At 37.8% G+C, this 21,611-nt stretch overlaps 1 protein-coding gene across 2 annotated transcripts in view; it reads left to right on the top strand.

Moving 5' to 3' along the window:
* Ptprk (protein tyrosine phosphatase receptor type K) overlaps window positions 1–21,611 on the top strand; it is a 457,202-nt gene that overhangs the window by 243,320 nt on the left and 192,271 nt on the right. For both annotated transcript variants that reach the window (XM_059272616.1, XM_059272615.1), the window contains exon 7: window positions 3,335–3,628. In XM_059272616.1, coding sequence (XP_059128599.1) covers window positions 3,335–3,628 — 294 coding nt within the window. The remainder of the gene's footprint in view (window positions 1–3,334; window positions 3,629–21,611) is intronic.

Below are 21,611 nucleotides of genomic sequence, written 5' to 3'. Positions count from 1 at the left end.
ATAAGGTTTCTTTTTACTGCCAACATCCAAAGTTTAATATGTAGTGGGATATTAGTCTCCTTAATGTGAATTTCACTTATAATCATGCTGTTAACCAATGTGTATGCATCTCAGCTGCTTTGCATATTGTGACAGTTCCAGTTTTGAGCTGTTGCTTTGATTCCTGACTCTTCTAGTTTTGCCTGACCATAGCAAGAAAAATGAAACTGATCAGTGTGTTGTTGGCATTCTTCAGATTTAGCATCAAACTCATTACATCACTTATACACGCCAGTAGATTCAATATTAATTACTGAATTTAAGGTTTGGGGTTTTTTTTTGGGTTTTTTTTTTTGGGGGGGGGTCAGGCAAACAAACAACAACCCAAAATAAAGCCAACAGCATCACACACAGAGCCTGCTGGTGATTTTAGAAATTCAGTCTCTTAAAGTCTCCTGTGAGAGTTTACTTGTGAAAAGACTCTGGGGAAAGTTAAATAATCCACTCATGTTTACCTTGTCATTACCGCAAAGGCGTTTGATTTTGAACGTTCGCCTCCTGGCTCCAGATTTCACTTTATATGCTCTTGTTTCAAACAGCACTGAAAAAAGGCTGTGTTTGTTTCTCATACTGGTTTATTCTGGCTGTGCCCCCATCCCTCACCCCCTTCCCCTCTCTTTCCATCTTCCTTCCTCTTCTCTGTTGTTTGCTTTCTCTGGTGAATGTGGGGAGGCTTTTGATGTCTGAGATTTAGCATTTGATACACACACCTAAGGTCAGGTTGTGCAATACCTGTACATTGGTATTTTAAGTAAGGTTTGCAATTTACAATTCATTTACCAGGTTTTTGTTTGTTTGTTTGTTTGTTTGTTTGTTTGTTTGTTTTTGTTTTTTTTGTTTTTCCCGTTTCATTCATCCTGTTAAGTATCAGACCTCTTCAGGTCATTGGTGAGCCTTGAAATGAGTGAGACGTTGCTTGGTGGGAGAGTTTCAGTGAACTGTGAATTTAACATTGTTTCCTACCGTAAAAGAAATTAGTCAGTAAGTGAACCATCTGGATTGAAAACAAACACGCACTTAATGAAGCAGTCCAGTTTACTAGTAAAGTAGAATGCTTGGGAGACATTTGCATTTCCTGGGAGGTTCCTCTCTTGATTCCGCTTAGTATGTAGAGAATGCATTCCCTTTCTGTCTTCCCATCTACTAAGAGTTTTGTAAGCTCTGGGTTGAAAGTTGTTAGGCTAATTGGTACATGTTCTTGGGATGAAAAAAAAATCAACCTCGATCCTATTTTATCTGATAAATGAAAGCTCTAAAATGTTGGTATGGTTCAAGTGTTTCCTTTTGAGGTGAACTTCATTTGTGAAACAGGCCATTTGTTCACCATTGTTCACAAAATGTCAGCCATTACTGGTAAATGTTTTTCCAAACCATTAGATTTATGTATGGGTAGTGTTTACAGAGCATGCGTTAAGAGCGTCTTTCTGTAGACATAGGGCTGGATGTCTACGGCACATACAGCACACAGTAGTTAGGGTCGTTCTCACTTTACACATGAGGATGGTAAATCACAACTTACATTATTCTGAGACAGCCAGTCTGAAAACTCTTTCCTTAATGGGCCCATGCAAGAAGAGACCACTTATATTCATAGTTATTTCCAGAAGGGAGAGTTTCATCATGTCTATTATTCTTTACTTCGGTACACTGTTTCTTCTATATAATATACAACTCCCATTTAAAAATAAAAAATCTCCTCCACATTATGTGAATACCCAATGTACAGAACTTTGTCATTAGTAGTTAGTAAAAATGTTATGTGTTTTTAGTCTCATAAACTTTGAAGTTATTTTCTCAAAACTAATTTTTAGAAATCCAGGCCAGATAGTTTTGACCCAGTTTTCTGGGTATTGGTGATTCAGAGGATTTTCATGTTAGAAACCTTTTTTAAAATCATAAATAACATCCAAATGTTGGGCCCAATATAAAAATTCTTGATTTCTTTAAACTTGCCTAGGCTCGTGAGACCCTTTCTGTGGAGTCCCTTGCTCCCATATGTATTGTCATTAATAGTTCAAAAGTTACTGTTTGTGTAGCCTTGACTTGCACCTTTTCCCAGTCTACTCTGACTTAGAGCACTGTGTGGTTATGTTAATAGCTTTCCTGTATGTGATTTCCTGTTACTCCAGCATTAATTCTTAAATCAATTTGGGGACAATTATCACCTTATTAAGATTAATACTTTCTTTTAAAACCTTTCAACTCCCTGAGAAGTGTGGGAATGATCGAGAAGGTGAAGGGAAATACCACCTGATGACAGTCTACCAAGAGACCCCTCTGCCCTGTATTCCAGTGGAAAGGCCGGGCAGATGGAGGGAGCTCTGTGCAGTCCTCCCAGGACAGCCCAGCCTTCCACCGGTATTGCCATCAGGGAAAACCTGCTCTAATACATTAGCCATCATTCCAGTGTTGAAATAATATTTCCCCAAGTTTCTGTCCAGCATAATGTCTTAAGCCACCCAAAATTAAATTGCAATGTCCCTTTGACATTTGAGGTTAATAAGTGACATGTGGCCTCTCGCATGCTACTGCACGGGCCACGGATATATAGTGATTGGGGATTTCTTCTCACTGCGAGTTTCAGTTTCCTAAGCTGTGAGGTGGGTGTGTGGCACCAGCTTTGCTTCCAGCTTGCGGCCCTTCCCTCTTAGCTCATCTGCTGGAACTTGGAAGTTGCAAGAAGCAAAAGTAAAGAAAGAGAAGAAAACATCAGAGCCCACCTCCCTCTGCGTCTGATGAGTGCCGCTCCTCTCCAGTGCTTTTCTTTACATCCCTGTAGACTGGCTGTGTATTGCCACGTTCTCTCCTGGAAATGCATGTTTTTAAGAAGAGGAATCTTTTGCTAAATGGAACAAAAGCCTTCATAAAACCGATGGCTCTTTAAAATGCAGTTGCTACATCATGGCTTTCCAAGTTATATTTTCTTTTACTTTGTTCCTTTCCTTCTTCTCTCTCTCTCTCTCTCTCTCTCTCTCTCTCTCTCTCTCTCTCTCTCTCTCTCTCTCGGGCATGTGTCTGACTGATTAGCCTAGCTTGGTCACTATATTGACCTCATATTTGCAGCAGTATTCCAACCTCTGCCCACTGTGTGTGGGGATTACAAGCATGTGCCACCAACCCTGGCTCTGGTTATCTCTTTACCATGTGCTTCTCAATTGTTCACTATGCCTTTGGTTACAGATAGATATTACATATAGCATCTTTACTTATAACATATATGTTACTGTTAATATATCTCTGTTTGGGAGTTGAGATTCTTACCTAACTAGAGTATCCATATATCTGTCTTTCCTAGAACCACCCAGACCCATTGCCCCTCCCCAGCTGCTTGGCGTGGGGCCTACTTACTTGCTGATCCAACTCAACGCGAACTCCATCATTGGGGATGGCCCCATCATCCTGAAAGAGGTGGAATATCGAATGACATCAGGATCTTGGACAGAAACCCATGCGGTCAATGCTCCAACATACAAGTTATGGCATTTGGATCCAGATACAGAATATGAGATCCGTGTTTTGCTCACAAGACCCGGTGAAGGGGGAACAGGACTCCCAGGACCACCACTGATTACCAGAACCAAGTGTGCAGGTAAGTAAGGGTTGACACCAGGCTAGTCCCTTGGGAAGGACTCTAACAACCATACACACATATGGTATTCAAAGTTTTGATTATTTGGTGTGTGATTTAAATATACCATTTTTATTGAATTTTTTTATTTGACAATATTATATATGCATAATATGAATTCTGATTGTTGCAGTCCCTGCTCCCAAGGCACACCCTTCTAAGAGTTTCACTGAATTGGGGTATTCATCACCTTGTTTATATAATAATATGCCGGATTTAAGAGCATTTGGGGTGCTCCTTTGAATCTGTCCTTCTATTTGATAAAGCCAGAGTATTTTTCTTGCACAATAACTTTGATGAGCTTTCTGTTTTCTGTGCAAAATGTCTCTGGTAGCTCGAAAGCATTTTCCCTTTAAGTTAATACTGTAAACATTTTTCCCATGTAGAAATGATCTTCCTCCATGATTTTATCTTCAGTGTCGTGGTCATATGATAGAGATAAGAAAATGGACTCTAGAGAGGGGAGCTCATTTAAACAGTGCCTGCCCAACAAACAGGAAAGCAGTTCAGATCCCAGCACTCAGAGAAAAGCTGAGTGTGTTTATGCACAACTGTTATCCCCCTCAGGGATCCGAAGACAGGCCAATCCACAGAACTCACAGGCTCTAGGCCGTTTGTGAGTTCTTAGCTGAATGAGAGACTGCCTCAAAGAATTAAGTGGAAACAGTAGAGAAAGGTGCCCTGCATCAACCTCTGGCCTCCGTATGCACACGCAGATAAAAATAGAAACAAATGAGAAATGACTGTACAGGGTCCCTCAGTGAGATAATTCTCCCATGTAGGAGATCCTGTTGGCGATTAGCTTGGCAGCTTGACACCTCCTGGAGATATTGCAGAAAGTTTCCTTCGTATTACTGCTCTGACTCTCCCTGAAAGAGGGCCTGTAAACAATACCCCTCAAAACATAAGAAAATTACAACATACTATGGTCTTTGCTATATCGTATTAGAGAAATTCTTAGCTATACAAAGATTAAAAACATTTGATTGCCTATTATTTGAGTGCATTTTTACTTTAATATTTATTCTTAAAAGGATAATTTTTAGTTTAAGGGGACATTTTTGTGTCAGTGAACCATTAATGAAAATACACACACACACACACACACACACACACACACACACACACACGTCTTGAGCACTTAAATAGGCAATTTCTGAAAATAGAAAACTATACCACGGGAAGCTATGAGAATATTAAGTACTTATAAAATGACTTCTTGAACGTCTGCTTATTATTTACAATTTTATTGGGCTATTCACCAAGAATTCTGACTTAGCGCACAGTAGTCGATAACTATTTTTATTGCAATTAAGTTTATATAAATGATTCACACCTGTAATGAGTGTTTAAAACGTATGGGACGTTTCGCTGTTGGTTCACTGGTTTGGCGGTTAGGAAGTAGAGCTCACTAATGTGTTGGTTGGCATCTACTTGCATGTGGCAGTGGAAAGACGCAGAGAAGTTTTTCCTCTAACTCCTATTATCCCACGGCTCAGCTGGAATCTCACCGTTGGTTTTTGGACGTTCTGTAGAGCTGTGACCTCTTCTGTGAGGTCTTCTGAGGAACTGTTCTTATGATCCTAGAGCAACTTTCCTCAAGGAAGGGCGAGCTGACCTCACAGCCTCAAATAGTCAGAGAAGTCCTTGCAAAATGGTAAAACTGATGAAACGGAAAAGCTTACTCCTCTGCTCCAAAGTTAATATCTCATGCTAACACTGATGACAGTTGAGAGTCTATTTTACTAAAGATAGTAACTACATATACTTTTTTACAGAAATTACTCTTTCAATATTTAATCGTCATAAATTCTACTAAAATTGTAATACTTGATAATTATGTGCTGTTCCAGTTCTTCTTAAATATCTATTGTGCATTCTTATTTTTTTGTTTTCATCAGAATAGGCCATTAGGAATTAACAGCCATACAATGGATTTTTATGAAACTGTTTAACCTCAGAAATACTTGGGACTCATTATTGGTGAGTGAGGTGTGAAGACTAAAAGTAAATGTTTTTAGGGCCGTCATGCTGTATTAAGTGGATGAAAACACCGTGTTAATGAATATCGATTTTGTTCCCATATTGATGCATGTGTTCAGAGTGTATTGAACTAACAGAAGGGAAAATATGACTGGAAATCACTATAAGAATAGCCTCATTTAGGGGAGAGAGTAGAGTAAGAATATCTTCCAGTCATAGCTACCTCCAGCTTAGAAACATCTTGACATTTAGGAATTGTATGGGCCCTGTAATCTGGTTCCTTATTTGAGAAACATTCAGTTTGTGTACTCATCATGAATTTGAATGATATCAGGTCCAATCAATTGTCCTTTTACTTCCAGATATAGGAATTTCAATTTCAATCTTTCACCCATGATAAACCTTTGCCAACACTTGTTATAGCTAGTATCTTTCCAAAGTTATGTTGATCTAGATTTTCAGGGGGAAAACACTATAGACTAGATTTTGTCAAGAATGTATTAGATCTGAGATGAGACATGGCTACTGATCAAGGTCAGTATTAAGATCAGTATTAAGTTCTGACATTTACAAAAGAGGGAAAGCTCATGTAGTAATTTTAAACATAAAGAGCAAAATCAGAATATAATTTAGAAAAATCACAAAATCAACATTAGTTTAAATCATAATGCATTTCTCCTACTTCTCTTCAAGATTCATTTCCTTTTCTCCAAATTACAGCTTCCCGAGTCATTATGAACATCACCATTGACCTCAAACAGGAACCACAAAAAGTAACAATCTATAAAGCAACCCACATAAACCATGCTATTAGCTGATTTTTAGCAGAAATTTCCAAAGCTTTAAAATGCTTTGTAATTCATAGGAATGATCCCATTGAGACTTCAAGATGAAAGTTCCCATCTAATGCTATCAAACTATACTTGCCATGAATAATGGTATTTACACAGAATGAGTTCTATATCTATAAAACATCCTCTTTAATCAGGAAAGACAGCATATTGAGTAAGTGTTATTTATTTTCAAATAGTTATTTTTATACACCATGTACTAAATATGTTAAATCACCAAAACATCTCAAAGGTATAAATTCTTCCTGTGTCTCTCTTTCTCTCTCTGTCTCTGTCTCTGTCTCTGTGTGTGTGTGTGTGTGTGTGCGTGCATTTTTCTTGCTTTATATTTCTGTCTGTATCTGTGTATTTATGTATCTCATTGTAATTTGAAAAAGATAATATTATTTTCTGCCAATCTTATATTTTGTTATACCAAGTATAATACTGGCCAAAGAGTAAAATAATTACTATGTGCTATTTTTTTCAAGTTTCACTTTAGTGCACTTTTAATATTTTGTGTCTAGTAGTAGTAAAAGTCATTTGGAAGACATCTGCCAGCAAATAATTTTCCAACCAGGAAAGGCTTTCACTGTGTACATTGTTTACAAGCTTACATTTTTAAAGGAAAAGTGTATGGCTAAGTCCACACATAAAGTTATGTGTCACATGGTGTAATCTCCCCAATCCTAGTAATAGAAGATAGATAAACAAAAACTGTAGCCGATAAAACCTGAGGCTATGTATGACTAACTTATTCCCTGAAAAAGCACAGCTTAATGCCCCCAGCTTTGCTTGTACTGAAAGCAAAGGACATTGGTGCTGAACACTCAAATATGTGCCGCATTTTAAACACGTAACCCCTCCCACCCCAAAGTGTATTAGTTCACCATTTTCTGAAAATGTCCTGCCTAGCTGGTAAAGCATTTTTGTTTACCTTCGAAGGCACATTAAAATCATTTGGGAGATGCAATTACCTGCTCCAGGGTCTCTCAAGTTGGGAGAGGTGGTAATTATGTATTTTAGTGGCTGAAGCCACCTACGCGCCTGTTTCAAGCTTCTCCATGAACCCAAGGCAAGTGATTATTTCACTGTTAGTCTACAGCCCGACCCATGTGATTGTTCACGTAATGTTTCTTCAGGCGTTTTATAAATTTTAAAAAGTGCCATAAAAGTGAAGTTGCCTTAGGTGGGAAGTAATTCAAAGATTCTGTTGAACAATCTGAGAATGTATACTTGCTTTTTTCTCTTTTTCCTCCGTTGTCTATTTCCTCTGGGTATACCATCTGGTATATAAGCAGAACAAAAATACTGTTTCTCCTTCTTATTAAATGGAAATAAAATATGCCATCCTCAGGAACTCTCTACATTGCATGCTTTCTCGATTGCACATTAAAATTGTTTCTTTAAATTACCTCCTGCCTCTGGATAAGTCTTCGTGGAATTGCTCAGTGATTAACTGACATTTTGGCAGCATCTCCTTCATAGGCAAGGTCAATCGTTCAGAGTGTCCACAATGTAATATATTTACACATTTGGGGATACTACTCTGTACTCTTAGATTAAAGTTCAATGCTCTTGGCAGTTTTTAGCAGACATGTAGATCTATGAAACAGTAAGAGGAAGAAGGTCTTCATTTAAGAGGAACATTTACTGAACATGTATTTCTTCTGCCCTGAATCCAGAGTAGAGAAAAGAAATCATCGATGGGCGTTTTCCACATTCCACAGTTTGTGGGATTAAATATTGGCCCTTTAGCTATGACTTCGTCAGCATAGGAATATTGATTTTTTTACTTCGGTCCAAGGTAGTTATCTGTCTTAAAGACTAGTTACCACTGACACTCTGCCTAGAGCTTGGAACAAAACAAAATTGGTTTTTAAAAATTGGTTTGGTTTAATAGTGTTAGGGTGGCTATTTCTTCAGTTTAAATTGAAGGCTTGTATCAATGTGTTTTTTTCATTTATAAAAATATTTGGACTTACACATGATTTGTGTGGTATTAAAATCATTTCTGAGTTCTGACTTGAATAAAAACAAGGATTCTGTTATTGAGGTCAAGAAAATTAAAGATGGTGCTGGAGTGACGGACAGCTCAGCTGTTGAGAGCACATGCATGGATTTGGCTCCTGGAAACCATATTGATCAGCTTACAACTTCTGTAACTCCAGCTACTGGGTATCTGATGCCTTCCTAGCCTCCTTAGGTACTCAGGCACGCACATACATACCCCTCACACACAGAGGCACATACACATACCTATTTTATTTTTAATGAAAGAAAAATGAAAAGATAATATCTATAATAAAACAGGTATAGGGCTAGGGAGGTGCTCAGTAGTTATGGTGCTTACTCCAGAAACAGCAGATGTGAGGAATGGTGTTCAGTTCCCAAGCTGTCACATACATGCTGGTTGGGCATTATGGCTTAGTTGTTATTCCAGCTGCAAGAAAGCAGGAGATGTCCTAGACTAGGTCCCTGTGTCAACTGACTTTATCAATGAAGTCTTGGCTCAGTTGAGAGGCTCTGACCTCAATAAATAAGGTAAAGAGCAAACAGGGGACACTCCACAAGTCAACCTGTGGCTTCCACATTCACATTTACCACTCACGTATATGCACACCTCCACATATGTGTGCCCTGATACTTAGGTGAACGTACATAATACACACATTTGCATAGAGATGAATGCCATACGTACACAAGAAAGGTAATACAAAAGTAATGGAAAACAGATCACCAATTTTCTTAACAGTCAAAAAGTTACATCCCATTCCATTTCTTTCTTTTTAGTGAATAATGATCTGGTTTTGTTGTATAGGTTGTATAGTCTTTATTCTGTTTGAAAAGCACTTGTTCCCAAGATGTGTTTGGGGCTTGCTTCCTTGTTCACAGCACTAGTTTAAGTGTCAACGCTTCACCGTGACACGGGTCAAGCCTTGGATGTCAACCCTGACTTGTAAACAGAGTGAAGTGCAAGGAGATGCCAGTACTATTCCAGGCAGAGGGAAGTGCATGGTTCACTCAGTTGTAAACACTGTTGGTGCTCTGTGGATCTAAGTAGAGATGGATTCAGTGGATTATTGACCTGTGCTAGGCTTATTGTTAAATTGTGGTTGCTGCTAAGCTGTGGCCAGCTCTGACATGTTCCTTGTGTCGAGCTGACTGAAATCACCCGCTTTGATTTTACAAAGATCATTCCATCTCTGAGGAGTATGATCCAAGGAAGACCCAGTGGCAGACAGAACATGAAAATGCATTTATTATTGCATATGCATGTGTGCTTTTATGTATACTACTATAGAGAAGACTGTAGGGGGTGTGTGTGTATATGTGTGTGTTTGTGTGTGTGTGTGTGTGTGTGTGTGTGTGTGTTACAGAATACACATATCCTGTAATCGTTCCTTAACCTTGTTAGTATATCAGATCATTAATAGGCAACCTATAAATACTATCATTCCTGATCATCAAGAGAGTCATTTTTAAAGAGAGATTTTTCAAGTATTTTGTAAGTGCTCTTACTTTATTTTTTCAAGTCTGTAGATTTTCCAGTTTCAGTCATATGCTTATGAAAGCTACAGCACAAAATACTGTTTTAGACAAGTAAGTAGCGCAAGGGCTGCTGTGATTTTGATGGTACATTTATTTCATGTATTTGATTACAAACCCTAGTTCTACCAATTGCCATCCTCAGGACTGAAGATGTACATTATATGACAGCATGACACAATCTTACCGCCAAAACTCTAGTTTTGTAACCATACCAACCAACCAACAAACAAACAAGCATACGTTTTATGGTAAAAATGCAAAATGCTGGGATTGAGTGTGTTGCTTAGAGGTGCAGACACATCTAACATTTGTGAGTCACATGGTTTATTCCCCAGCAATAATGGTGATTTAAGAAAATTCAGAAATATGGGGCAGCTTCTCATCAGAGAACACATTTTCTTCAAGCACTGGTAACTTTTCTAAACGGAGATGGTCTCACGGTTGCTTTGTAAAGACCCTGAGCTTATTCCCAATTCCTTACCTATAATATAATGCATATAACAAGTCCCACCCCATAGTGACCATGAAGGTAGTTCAGCTGAACCTTTTGCTGTCCTCAGGGAATCTGTAATAATGATGAAAGTGTTAAAAGGAATGATATAATCTACTCCGTAATTTCAGTCGTCAGAATACTGCCTTTTCTGTGACTCTCTCTGGAGCTCATAATTTCTAGGAATATATTCTGTATTTCAGGCATGTGGTGCTGGGTAACTGGCATGAGAGTTCTACTGGTGGGCTATTGTACTTGGGTCACTCAGCACCAGGGTCATGAAAGGGGAACACAAGTGGAGTCACGTTGCATACTTCCTTTGTTGTAGTGGGCTTAGGAACAGGACGTATAGTTATTCACACAGCTCAGCTCTGTTCACAGTTCCTTAAAGGTAACAGTATCAGGAAAAATGTAATTACCTTTACTAACTAGAGTTGGGTTGTCTTCGGCATCAAGATTTCTCAGCTGCCTTACGTTGTTGATGAAAAGCATTTGGCAACCCATGAAAATGACACTGTATTTATTTATCTTTGGTGCTTTACCACATGTTGAGTTGGTTAATGGTATCATTAAGTACTTTTTATTGGCTTCATTTGTTTTTTATTGAGTTTTGCATATCACAATCAAGCTGACAGGTGGAAATATCATCAATCTTATGATATGTCACAAACTTCCCCTCAAGTCCTAGGATTTTTATTTGATATTGATAGCAAATAGATTTTTTTTAAAGCAAATGGAAAATTTGATACACTAGTGATGTCTTAAATAACTACACAGCCTTGTCTGATGAAGAAAATAAACTAAGTACAATTAAAATCCTGTAGAATCAACATGAAAAAATGTGAGTTAATTATGGGAACAAGTTCAAGAGTACAGCCTGTGAGCATCTGACCTCTGTGATTTATCACAATAGTCCAGTTTTTTTCCTGATTGAAATTTACTTTTGCCTTCAGTTATCATCCTATGCTCAGGCCCTTACCAAATTATAACATGTATTCTTAGATTTAAAATAAGAAAAACAAATAATACTAAGGCAAAAAACCATGCAATCATTCATCACTTACTCATTCTCTAACTTATTCACTCATTCATCGAGTTTGATGAATGGTGCAGAGATAATGCTATTTGGTATTTTTTGAGCCCATTTATCTGTATCTATCCAGTTAGTACTTTGAAGTTTGGTCAATCTGTATAGTTTCTTCATGATAAAAAACCATTTTATCATTTAATTTGACTCAATATAAATCTAAACATGGGACCATCCACTTAAGAAATCACTTTCCTGCTGGGTGGTGGTGGCACATGGATTTAATCCCAGCACTTGGGAGACTGAGGCAGGTGGATCTCTGTGAGTTCAAGGACAGCCTGATCTACAGAGAGAGTTCCAGGATAGCTAGAGTTACACCGAGAATCTCTTTCTCCACCTCGCTCCCCCAAAAGAAGAAGAGTCATTCTCTCATCTTTGCTGTCTGTTTCTGACATATGGTATCATTGTACCTAAAGATTCTTTCTTCACTCTTTATCCAAACTGTGTGGAAACACAGGGGGAGAAAAAAAACACACTCAAAAGAAAGAGTTATTAAGTGAATTTTATTTTAGAGTCTTAAAAGCTACATTATATTTTGTGATCCCAGTAGAAAATGAACTCTAAAGGGTAGGAACTCATGCTTTTCAAGTAACCTCAGGCAAAATCTATGCGAATTCATCTGTCACTATACATGACGTGGCCTAGAAATCACTGGGTGATGTCTATTTTAATTGTCTCAGATGAACCTTCTCAGTGAGGTTGATTTTAAAGAATAACTACTCTTCTATTTCCTGGTCAATATTGTTATTTTTACGTATTGCTACATATTTCCTCTTCAAAGCATATAATAAAGAATCAGAAAAACATAATTTTTATCTGTTACTTACCACAATCTATTTACTAAGTCCTTTGTAAATATGTCCCCTACATTCAAAATGTGTTTCCCTAATATTTTGTACTATTACAGACAAACCTATATTTTTATTACCAATAGGGTGTGTGTGTGTGTGTGTGTGTGTGTGTGTGTGTGTGTGTGTGTATACGTACATTCTTTTCTAAGAGTAGTATATTTCCTTTTATGGGTAGGTTTTTTTTTCCTGGGGGGGTGGGCTAGAAAGCATTTTAAAGGCTGTGTTGCCAGAGAATGCACAGTAATTCTCTGTTTCAGTGTCAGTCTCCTGCTCTTCCCTTACTTCTAGTGAATTCTTGCACTCTAGGTTTCTACAGAAATCACTCATGTGCCTGACTTCCGATCCATCAGCCCATTCAGCATAGGTGGAGAAGATATGACAGTGTGGCTCCAACTCTGTATCTCTGGAGCTTCCTTACTGGACATCTCACATTCGGTAGACTATATCAAATTCATACACCCAAATAATTTTTGTAAAATGTGCATATAGAACAGTAGGACCAGGGAGAGAGACATCACCTTCTGTACAGTGTTTGGAACACGTGAGTTCGATTTCCAGAATCCATGTTTTATTTTTCTTTTAAAGTGGACATGGTGGCACATGATTGTAGTTAATACTGGTGCTCGGAGGTGGGAAGGAAGGTCACTAGAAGACAAGCCTTGCCTGCTCGATGAACTTACTCCAGGTCAGTGAGACTCCCCGTATTAAACCACAGGTTAAGACAGCATTTGAAAAACAACACTCTAGAGTGACCTCTCATCTCTACATGCACACACATGTGCGCACACATGTTCACACATACAACCAAGTTTTGCAAAGGGCATTTAAAGAAGAATTTTTGCATTTAAAAAATTATTTTAAATTATTATTATTTTTATTTGTTCGTATGTTTTAATTATTTGTTTGTGTGTTTCTACGTCCCTTGTGTGCGTGTGTAGGAAATGGAATAATTTCTTGCACAGGTCTTTCTGTCATTAATAGATCTTGGAATGGAACTCAGGCCATCATGCTTGGAACTAATAAGTGTCTTTACCCACTTAACAGTCTTGCCAGCCTGCAAAAAATACTTAAAAAACCTTTCTCAGTACTATCATATTTGTATGAATGTTGTGACAATATTGTTTGTCTTCATTTTCCTATGGCTATGCCTGTGGGTGTTGCTTTAATTGCATAAAATACATGTAATTTTATGTTCTGCCTATTTTAGCTGTCATCCTGTCATCTTTTTTCCCGTGTTTCTGCTGGACAGTTCATCATCTCTCATCACGATTTACTATTCTACTCCATCCATGTACTGAGATTTATTTAGCCTGTCTTCTGTCCCTGGCAGTTTGGACCCACTCACCACTATGAATTCTAAAATAAAAATCATGTGATTATCTTCCCATGTCTTCAATGTTGTTGACACACAGTGTTCAATTATTTATTTTTCCCAAATATTTATAATGATGCCGTTATGAACAAACTTGTGCATCCCGCCATGCAGTTACCATGAGGGGAAGTATTTTATAATTCTTCATCTCCAGCTTCCCCATGAATCACTGCTCTGGCCACTTGGGCTCATTAGTCAATTGACTTAATCAGTATCACAAAGCTACTAGATTAGAAAGGAAGGATGGTTTACATATTATGTTTTCTTCGTGTGTCTCCTGTATGTATGGCAGACAGTATAAAACAGCCCGCTGTTCTAAGATGTAAGTTCTTTGGGGGCACTCAGATTCTAAGGACTCATAATCTGTAGCCTGTATCTGTGGCTTATGATGTGCTGGGCAGGGCATTCAGCTCTTGAGTGTAGATCAGGGCTCTCTAAGTGCTGGCCGGGGCTGAGTTCCTCAGTTTCTAAACACAGCTTCCATTGTTTAGAAAATGGATCAATAAGCGTGCATAGATGAGCTCTCTGGCTGTGCAAGCTACATGTCTGAAAGATGGGTAGAGTTTTATGAAGCAGCAGATCAAGAGAGTTCTGCTTATCATTTAAGGTTTGGTCGTCAGTCAACTCTATGTTTGAATCTGGCTCTTGTGCCTCCCAATGAATAGCTCACTCAATCTCTCTAGTGTCTCCACTTTGGTCTGTACAATAAGGGTGAGGAATTGGAACTGCCCCTCTAGTGTTTGTGTGCTAATCAGTGAGCAAAGTGCCAGACTTCAGCATTGCTTCTAAATTTCGCGGGAATTGTCTCTGGTTGTGAAATGACTGTTTTAAATGAAGTAGATAAGCTTCTACGTGTGTTAATTATTTTTACGCAAAGGTATATGCACCGAACCCACCTTGCTTGTTTGCATATAGTGGTTGACTGTGTATGTTCCTAAGGCTGTTGATGTGTGCTTTACCTTTCCGTGGGAAATACTATGTAATGCTTCCCTCTTTGTCTTGGGGAATGAAAACTGTAGCAGCAGCAGTATTACAGAATGGAACAGTGGCCAGCCTAGCGTTCCTTCGTCACCGCTATGGAAGAACAGAAACCATGTTTTCTGTCTGCTACTGAGATAGTCAGTGAAGCGTGCCTCCTTAATCCTGTGTTAAATCCACATGAAACAATATAGGATAAGTGATGTCATGGAAGACATCCCTCCTTACATGATGAAGAGTCTAAACATGCAGAGAATCTAAAAAAAAAAAAAAAAAAACCTATGCAGTCAACAGGCCTCTACCTGCCATTGCGCTATGTGTCAGGCTTTCGGGCGTGATACCCTCAATTTATCTTTGCATTCATCTATTAATACATTAGTTATTAACGCAAGCAACAGATTTTTTTTTTAAAAAAGAGAATCAATTGTTTGAATGTTTTACTAGAATCTTTAGAATGACTTGTTTTTCAGAAATAATTCTCTAGTGATGGTTTACAGAAAGGAGCGAGAGATTGCCTGGAGATTTGAAGGCTGATGGTTCATTCAGTCTAAGCAAACATTGATCAGGGCTGGAGCTGAGGCAATGGAGATAAGAATTCGAATGAGAAGGCCAGGCTGGAAGAGATTGGAGATGTGCAATCAGTAGAATTTGGTGACACATGGGAAGTGAATTCTGGCTTGGGAAATGAAGGTAGAGTGACAGACTTTCACTTAATGGGTAAAACTTTTGGGTCAATCTCAGAAAGAAAATATCTGGGTTCTTTTTTTTTGAGAAATGAGATAGTGGTAGGCAATTATATTCATGGATCTATGGTTCAACAAACAAGCAGAGAGCAGGGCATACAGATTTGAATATTGCTACCATTTCATTCATTTTGTGGGTGTCAGGGTACATCCTGAATTAGACATTAAATTGTCTTTTAGCTTGACTTTTTAACAATATCTAATGGCATGGGTGTTATGGGTGGAAATTGTTAATGATTCACATAGAATTCAGTAAAATATGTAATAGATTGAGTTGTGTTTAAGAATTAATCTTGTTCAATGTATTCTTACCCAGAGCCACCAGTTTGGTGAATTTTGACCATGCCTTGGTGCGTCCAAACTGTGCTCTCTAAGGGGCAGTCAGAGCGTGATGGTAGCTCTGTGGATGGTAGCGAGTGTGGACTTCTGCTTAAGTGGGCTTACACGGCCAATCCTAGGCTGACTCTCAAGTAGCTAGGGTTCAGTTAGTGTTTCTGTCTTCTTTACAACATTGCTTTCTCACTTCCTATTGTCTCTCATGTTAAGAGTAGGGATGCCCATTTGCCAAACTTACAGTTTTCAGGCATCTCCTTTGGACACCCCAAGATCATGTGAATGGTGATTAACAGCTACCTATGCATGATTCTTCTGATTTAGGTGGATATTAGATACAACAGATAGTGTGGTGGTTGGGGCCTAATGTAAGTGGTAGTAGCCCTCCTCCCCCAATTCTGACTATGAGTACTTTGATTATGGTCTATACAGTCTAATTCTGCAAAGCCTCAAATCAGAAGCCTCTTTAGAACAAAAGTAAATATTTTGACTTTCTGGGGATTTTTACTAGTGCAGGGTAAATAAGTGTATATCTCTACTCAGGGGAAAGCGGGGATGTTTATATCTATCTGACTTTAGTGGAATGTTCTTATAAACTGAGAAAAGTAGGTCAGCAAGACTGAGCTATTTTGTTCTAAGATCTGCAGAACAAATCTCCTAAGGAAATAACTCCGCAGCTGCCTGTTATTAGGAAGAAAAGATGGGGTACATGTCCGTGACTCATTCCCAAAACAGGCGTGGACTGTCATATGAGACATACAGGATAAGGATTTGTTGCCATGATTTAAGATGATCTCTTTTCATTGACAATGTTTTCATTATTTTAGAAATTGCTGAGAAGCCCTCCCTAAAGCTGTGGTTAGTCAAATCATAATTCAGTTGGGTATAGTTCTAGAAAACATTCCCCTAATAACAGGCCTCCAGCTTTCTGTTTCTTTAACAGATTCCTGAGATTTTCAATGTAAGAGGGAAGGTTGGTTTTGCTATGTGGTTTCAGAAGATTCAGTCTGTGATTGCTTGGTAATGATATTATGGGATTACAGTAGCCCATCCTTGCAGGAGTGTGTGACAGAGCCCACCAGAAAAGGAAAGGGAAGGGAAGGGAAGGGAGGAGAGGGGAGGGGAGGAGAGGGAAGGGAAGGGAAGAGAAGGGAAGGAAAAGGAAGAGAAGGAGGAAGGGGTGGAGCTCCCACAATCTCCTTTGAAGGCATACATACCTCCAGTGACTTAACTTACATTGTTGTCTGGTATATCACTGATGAAACTGCCAGGCATTCTAAGACTAAGGTCTTTATTTTCTCAGAGCTGAGCAGTCACAGTGCCGCCCACCCCTCAAAGCTTGCACCGCCTTACCACAATACCACTCTGGAAACCAAACCTTCCTCGATGCTATGCTTTGGGAATGCTTAGGTGTTGAACTCTAGCAATCCCCTCAAGTTTGCTTGATGAGTGCATTAATTTTCCCTTAAGACCATGTATTTGTACCATTGCTTTGGAGAAACTGGTTATGAGAGAAACAAATCTGGAACTCTGCCAAACCCTGGGAGATATGCTTGACAGAAGAATATATATGTGAACTTGTAGTTAAAATGGGGTGGTGTTACTATCATCTCAATTATAAGATCAAGAATTTTTCTGATGAAGAAATTTGTTCAGAATTATAAATACGCTTCTTTTAATATCCAAGAGGGTGCAATTATAGCCCTGCAATGTAGAACTCATCAGAGTCTGAATAATAGAAATAAATGTGTACCTGCCTGCAGGAGAACAAGAAAGGTGACTGTGCCTATGTACACAACATTTTAATTTTCCTGGGACCAATAAGATATGTATTATATTGTGACTTTAAGCTAGTAATACTGCATATGTCTTCATTTAGAAATGTGTTCGCAGCTTGGACAGGTGGCATTTAACTATTTGGGAAAGGGAAATGGTTTGGCAGACTAACAAGGCATATTACAAGCACCTGCCTTGAATGGAACGCAGGCACTTAGACATTTTACTTCCCTGCCCACTGCTAAGGTGCTCACATTAGCCCCCCAACAGCCTCATGCTTGTGGCACTCATCATGCACTGTCATATTTTTGAACTATTACGAAAGTGCAATTCAATCGTGTTGACAAATACTGCCTCGCTTCTGGCTTGGAAAATTTTTGTCACTCAAACCTCTCTGGTATGTAAGTAGGTTGTGACATGCTGACTGAAATGGCTCTATATTAACTGGATTGACCAAAAATTATTTTTTTTACTTGAGATGTTCCATTTTTTCCCTCTCTGGTTTCTCTTTCTTCTACATCCCACACCCTCTCTTCAGTTACTGAGTTCAGATATCTCCGAATTCCTTGTTTATTACAAATATGGGAAACTATTATACTGAGCCATGTTGTAGAGGAGGAGGAATTTAATGTGTGTCTCTACACGTACCAGCTCACATATGACCCCGATTTCTGTAAAGACCAATTATTCATTATTCATCCCCGTAGCACTTAAACTCATTTCTAATACACAGTTGTTGGAGATGTGAGCATTCCGCATGTTTGCATGTTGATTTTATTATTGCAAGTTTTATACTTCCCAGGTGCCCTTTGCAATGATGTGTAGATTGTAAATGTTTTTTTTTGATCAGACAACATCTACTTTGCTTATGAAACTCAGTGGTAGCATTTTGAGAGAGCAGCAAAATGCAATTTAGTATTAATTGAAGGAGGCTGATAATTTGGAAATAATTTTGAGACATTAAAGCAATCAATGCCAGAAAATTTGTTTAAAAAAGACTGTTGGAAGTCATACAAGAAAATAATTTTCTATATTTTTTTTTAATTTAAAAAGAGATATTTAAGACTTCATCATAGCAAATATTAAAATAATTAGGTATCTTAACATCTGATCTATCAATTTATTATAACATAAATTTAACTTTAATTTCATTTTTAGAGTTATTTCTAGCAAACAATATGTCAATGTAATATTTACTTTAAATGACTTTTTATTTTCATCTCTGTACAAACATTTCTGGGTGACCAAACAAGTTTTAACAGTTCATGTCCGGGGATGCATGCTTCTTCATTCAGGTTTATGAATAACAAGACAAGTCAGACACTCGGCTAATTCTAGTAAATCTGTTTGAGTCTTCTGAAGTGTTGTTGTCTGGGAAGAAAGCTGGATATTTTGATCAAAAGTGTGTATACTTTATTTCTAATGATGCCTGGATATTTTCAGAACTCCATGGCTCTGTGTTCATAAGGTTCACAGTAGCAATGATAAGTTTTCAGAATATGTTATTAAAGTAGCCTTTGTTTCACTTATACAGAAAGGCATACATTATTCTAGTCTTACTAAGTTCAAAATAAATTTAATTTGCAATTGCTTTACCTTAAATTTGTAACAGGCTATAAAATTGACAAGGAATTTTGTATGAGCTGTGATAGTGAAGTTAAGGAAAAAAAATAGATCAGATAATAGAAGGAAACAAAAGATCTTTTCTGAACATCCAAAATGTTTAGAGGAAGCAATAGATCTGATGCTGAATTAATTACAAATAAAGGCAAAGTTTTAATAATCATGACTACTGTGTTTACTGTTATTTACAAAATATGTGATACACACAGTCTCCCAAAATACAAACTGCCCAGTTGTTGACACAAGGTTACATAATCAATCGTTGCAAGGACCCAAGAAGGCCTGTCTTTGTTGAGATAACTCAGGCTGGGACTGGCCTGAACTGGAAGATGCATCCAAACATGACTCCAAAATCCATGAAGGATGCCACTGTTTTCATCAGGAAATAAACCTGAATAAATATAGACATCTCTTGAGTCCAAGGGTAATGAAAGAACCATTACGGTGTGTGTGTTATATTCAAGAACAAAGCAGAACTACCCAAAGGAGTTCCATCATGGATGTTATCATGCTGTCCTTGGGGACATCTCTGCTGTTTGTCACTACTAGTTCTTCGTCTCAAAGTCATGAAGACGTTGATTTTCAAAAGGCTACTCTTCTAAGAACAATGCATAGTATATGCAGGGAAGGCATATTAGTCAGAGTCTGAGTATCTCTGCCTTTATGAACATCAAGTAGGAGGACTCTTATAATTGAGAGTTAAATCAGAAATTGATCAGCCATGGAGAATTTTGATAAATATGAAGGATAAACTTTGGAAATACATATATTACTTTTCTATTTTACTCTAGATTTTTGTATTCACGAATATGAAAACTTTTAGTTTCATGTCTAAAATTACCCTATTTCTGTGACTTAACCACTTAGATACCCATCCACTATTTGTTATTATAATTATTTTCAGTTTTTAAAAATATAAACACCATTGTTATGAACATGCTTGAATATGTCTTTAAGAAAACATACCCATGGCATATAAATAAAATTATAATGGTAGTGTCATATGCTATAACCATTTTAATTTTTATTAGTGTGCATTTTCAAGCCCAACTCCAAAGTTTTATATTTATTAGTAAGTCTAATCTATCATACTATGAATTTACAAAGCATGACTTTTGATGGTCTGTTCTTAAAGTTGAAAACTGAGTGTACGATTGTTTTGTATTTATTCAGATTTACCTGTTGACCAAGTTTTCATAACTCAGACATGTCATTTGTTAGCTCTGTGCATTTCCATCCTCATGAACTATAGCAGCTCTTGTCCATCTGTCCGTTAGCATCCCACCTTTGACATTCAGACACCCAGTGTGATTTATTTGAGGAACTTCAGTGCCTGCAATTATTCTGAAAGTGTGGAAACCATTCAGATGTTTACATAATTTTCTTCTGTCACATTATTATTTATATTACACATACTTACACATATTTTTCTCAACTGTGTTGCCCATATTTCCAATCTGTGGCCTTCCTCCTTCCTACCCTCAACAGGCTGTGAAGTTCTCATTTGTCCTCTCCCATCTCCACCTGTTCTTTTATTTAATTATGGTTTTTAAAGCAGTGGTTGTTCAAGGCTTGTCAGCAATGAGTTCATTACAGCTAACGGCTGAAAAGTAGAAATTAACTTAAACTTAGATCTCTATTCCCCAGAGCTTTAAAGGTGAAGGTACTGTCCAGGATTAATGGCATTGATTAATTGATTTATGGCAGATGTATATTGTTTAGTACTTTACCGTAGTAGGTTAGAGGTGGTAGAGAATTGCAATTTAACCAGAATAAACCATGATTGAACTGGACAGCCGATTTAATAGTAATTTCATCTTAAATGGCTCGTGTAAAATCTAAAGCTATACACAAGCCAATATAACCAGTGGGTGATGATTGCTGTTGTGAATAATGCATCTGGGAATAAATGTGGAATGAGGATTTATGAAAACTAAAAGTAGAGGTTGTTGCTTCTTTCAAGTTTATATTTTTATCAGAGAGCTGTCTCTGAGTTCATCATTTGTATTTCCTTGCAAATAGCTTTATTCACCTATGAGTATCTACATATGTGGGGTAGATCATGTTGATAGTAGTGTCTGGGTACCTACTACAGCAAGGAGCATAGCATAATTAAAGGTAGCCATGGGAAGTCCTCCTGAGGAAGATGAGAAACAGGGGATGTGTATGTCTTAGGATGCTAATGGAGGGATGTACAAGTTCTCTTCTAGTGAGTTCTTTTCTTGAAGTCCATAAATTTTATTTTGGCTACTAGAGAACTGAAACATGAAAAAATCCAGTTTCCACTAATTTGCCTGTTTGTACCAGAATATCCTTTTATTATAAA

The sequence above is a fragment of the Peromyscus eremicus genome, chromosome 8b, assembly GCF_949786415.1.
Source record: "Peromyscus eremicus chromosome 8b, PerEre_H2_v1, whole genome shotgun sequence".
In the NCBI taxonomy this organism is placed as follows: domain Eukaryota; kingdom Metazoa; phylum Chordata; class Mammalia; order Rodentia; family Cricetidae; genus Peromyscus; species Peromyscus eremicus.
The sequence above is the reverse complement of the archived record's forward strand: the minus strand, read 5'-3'. Positions and strand labels throughout refer to the sequence as shown.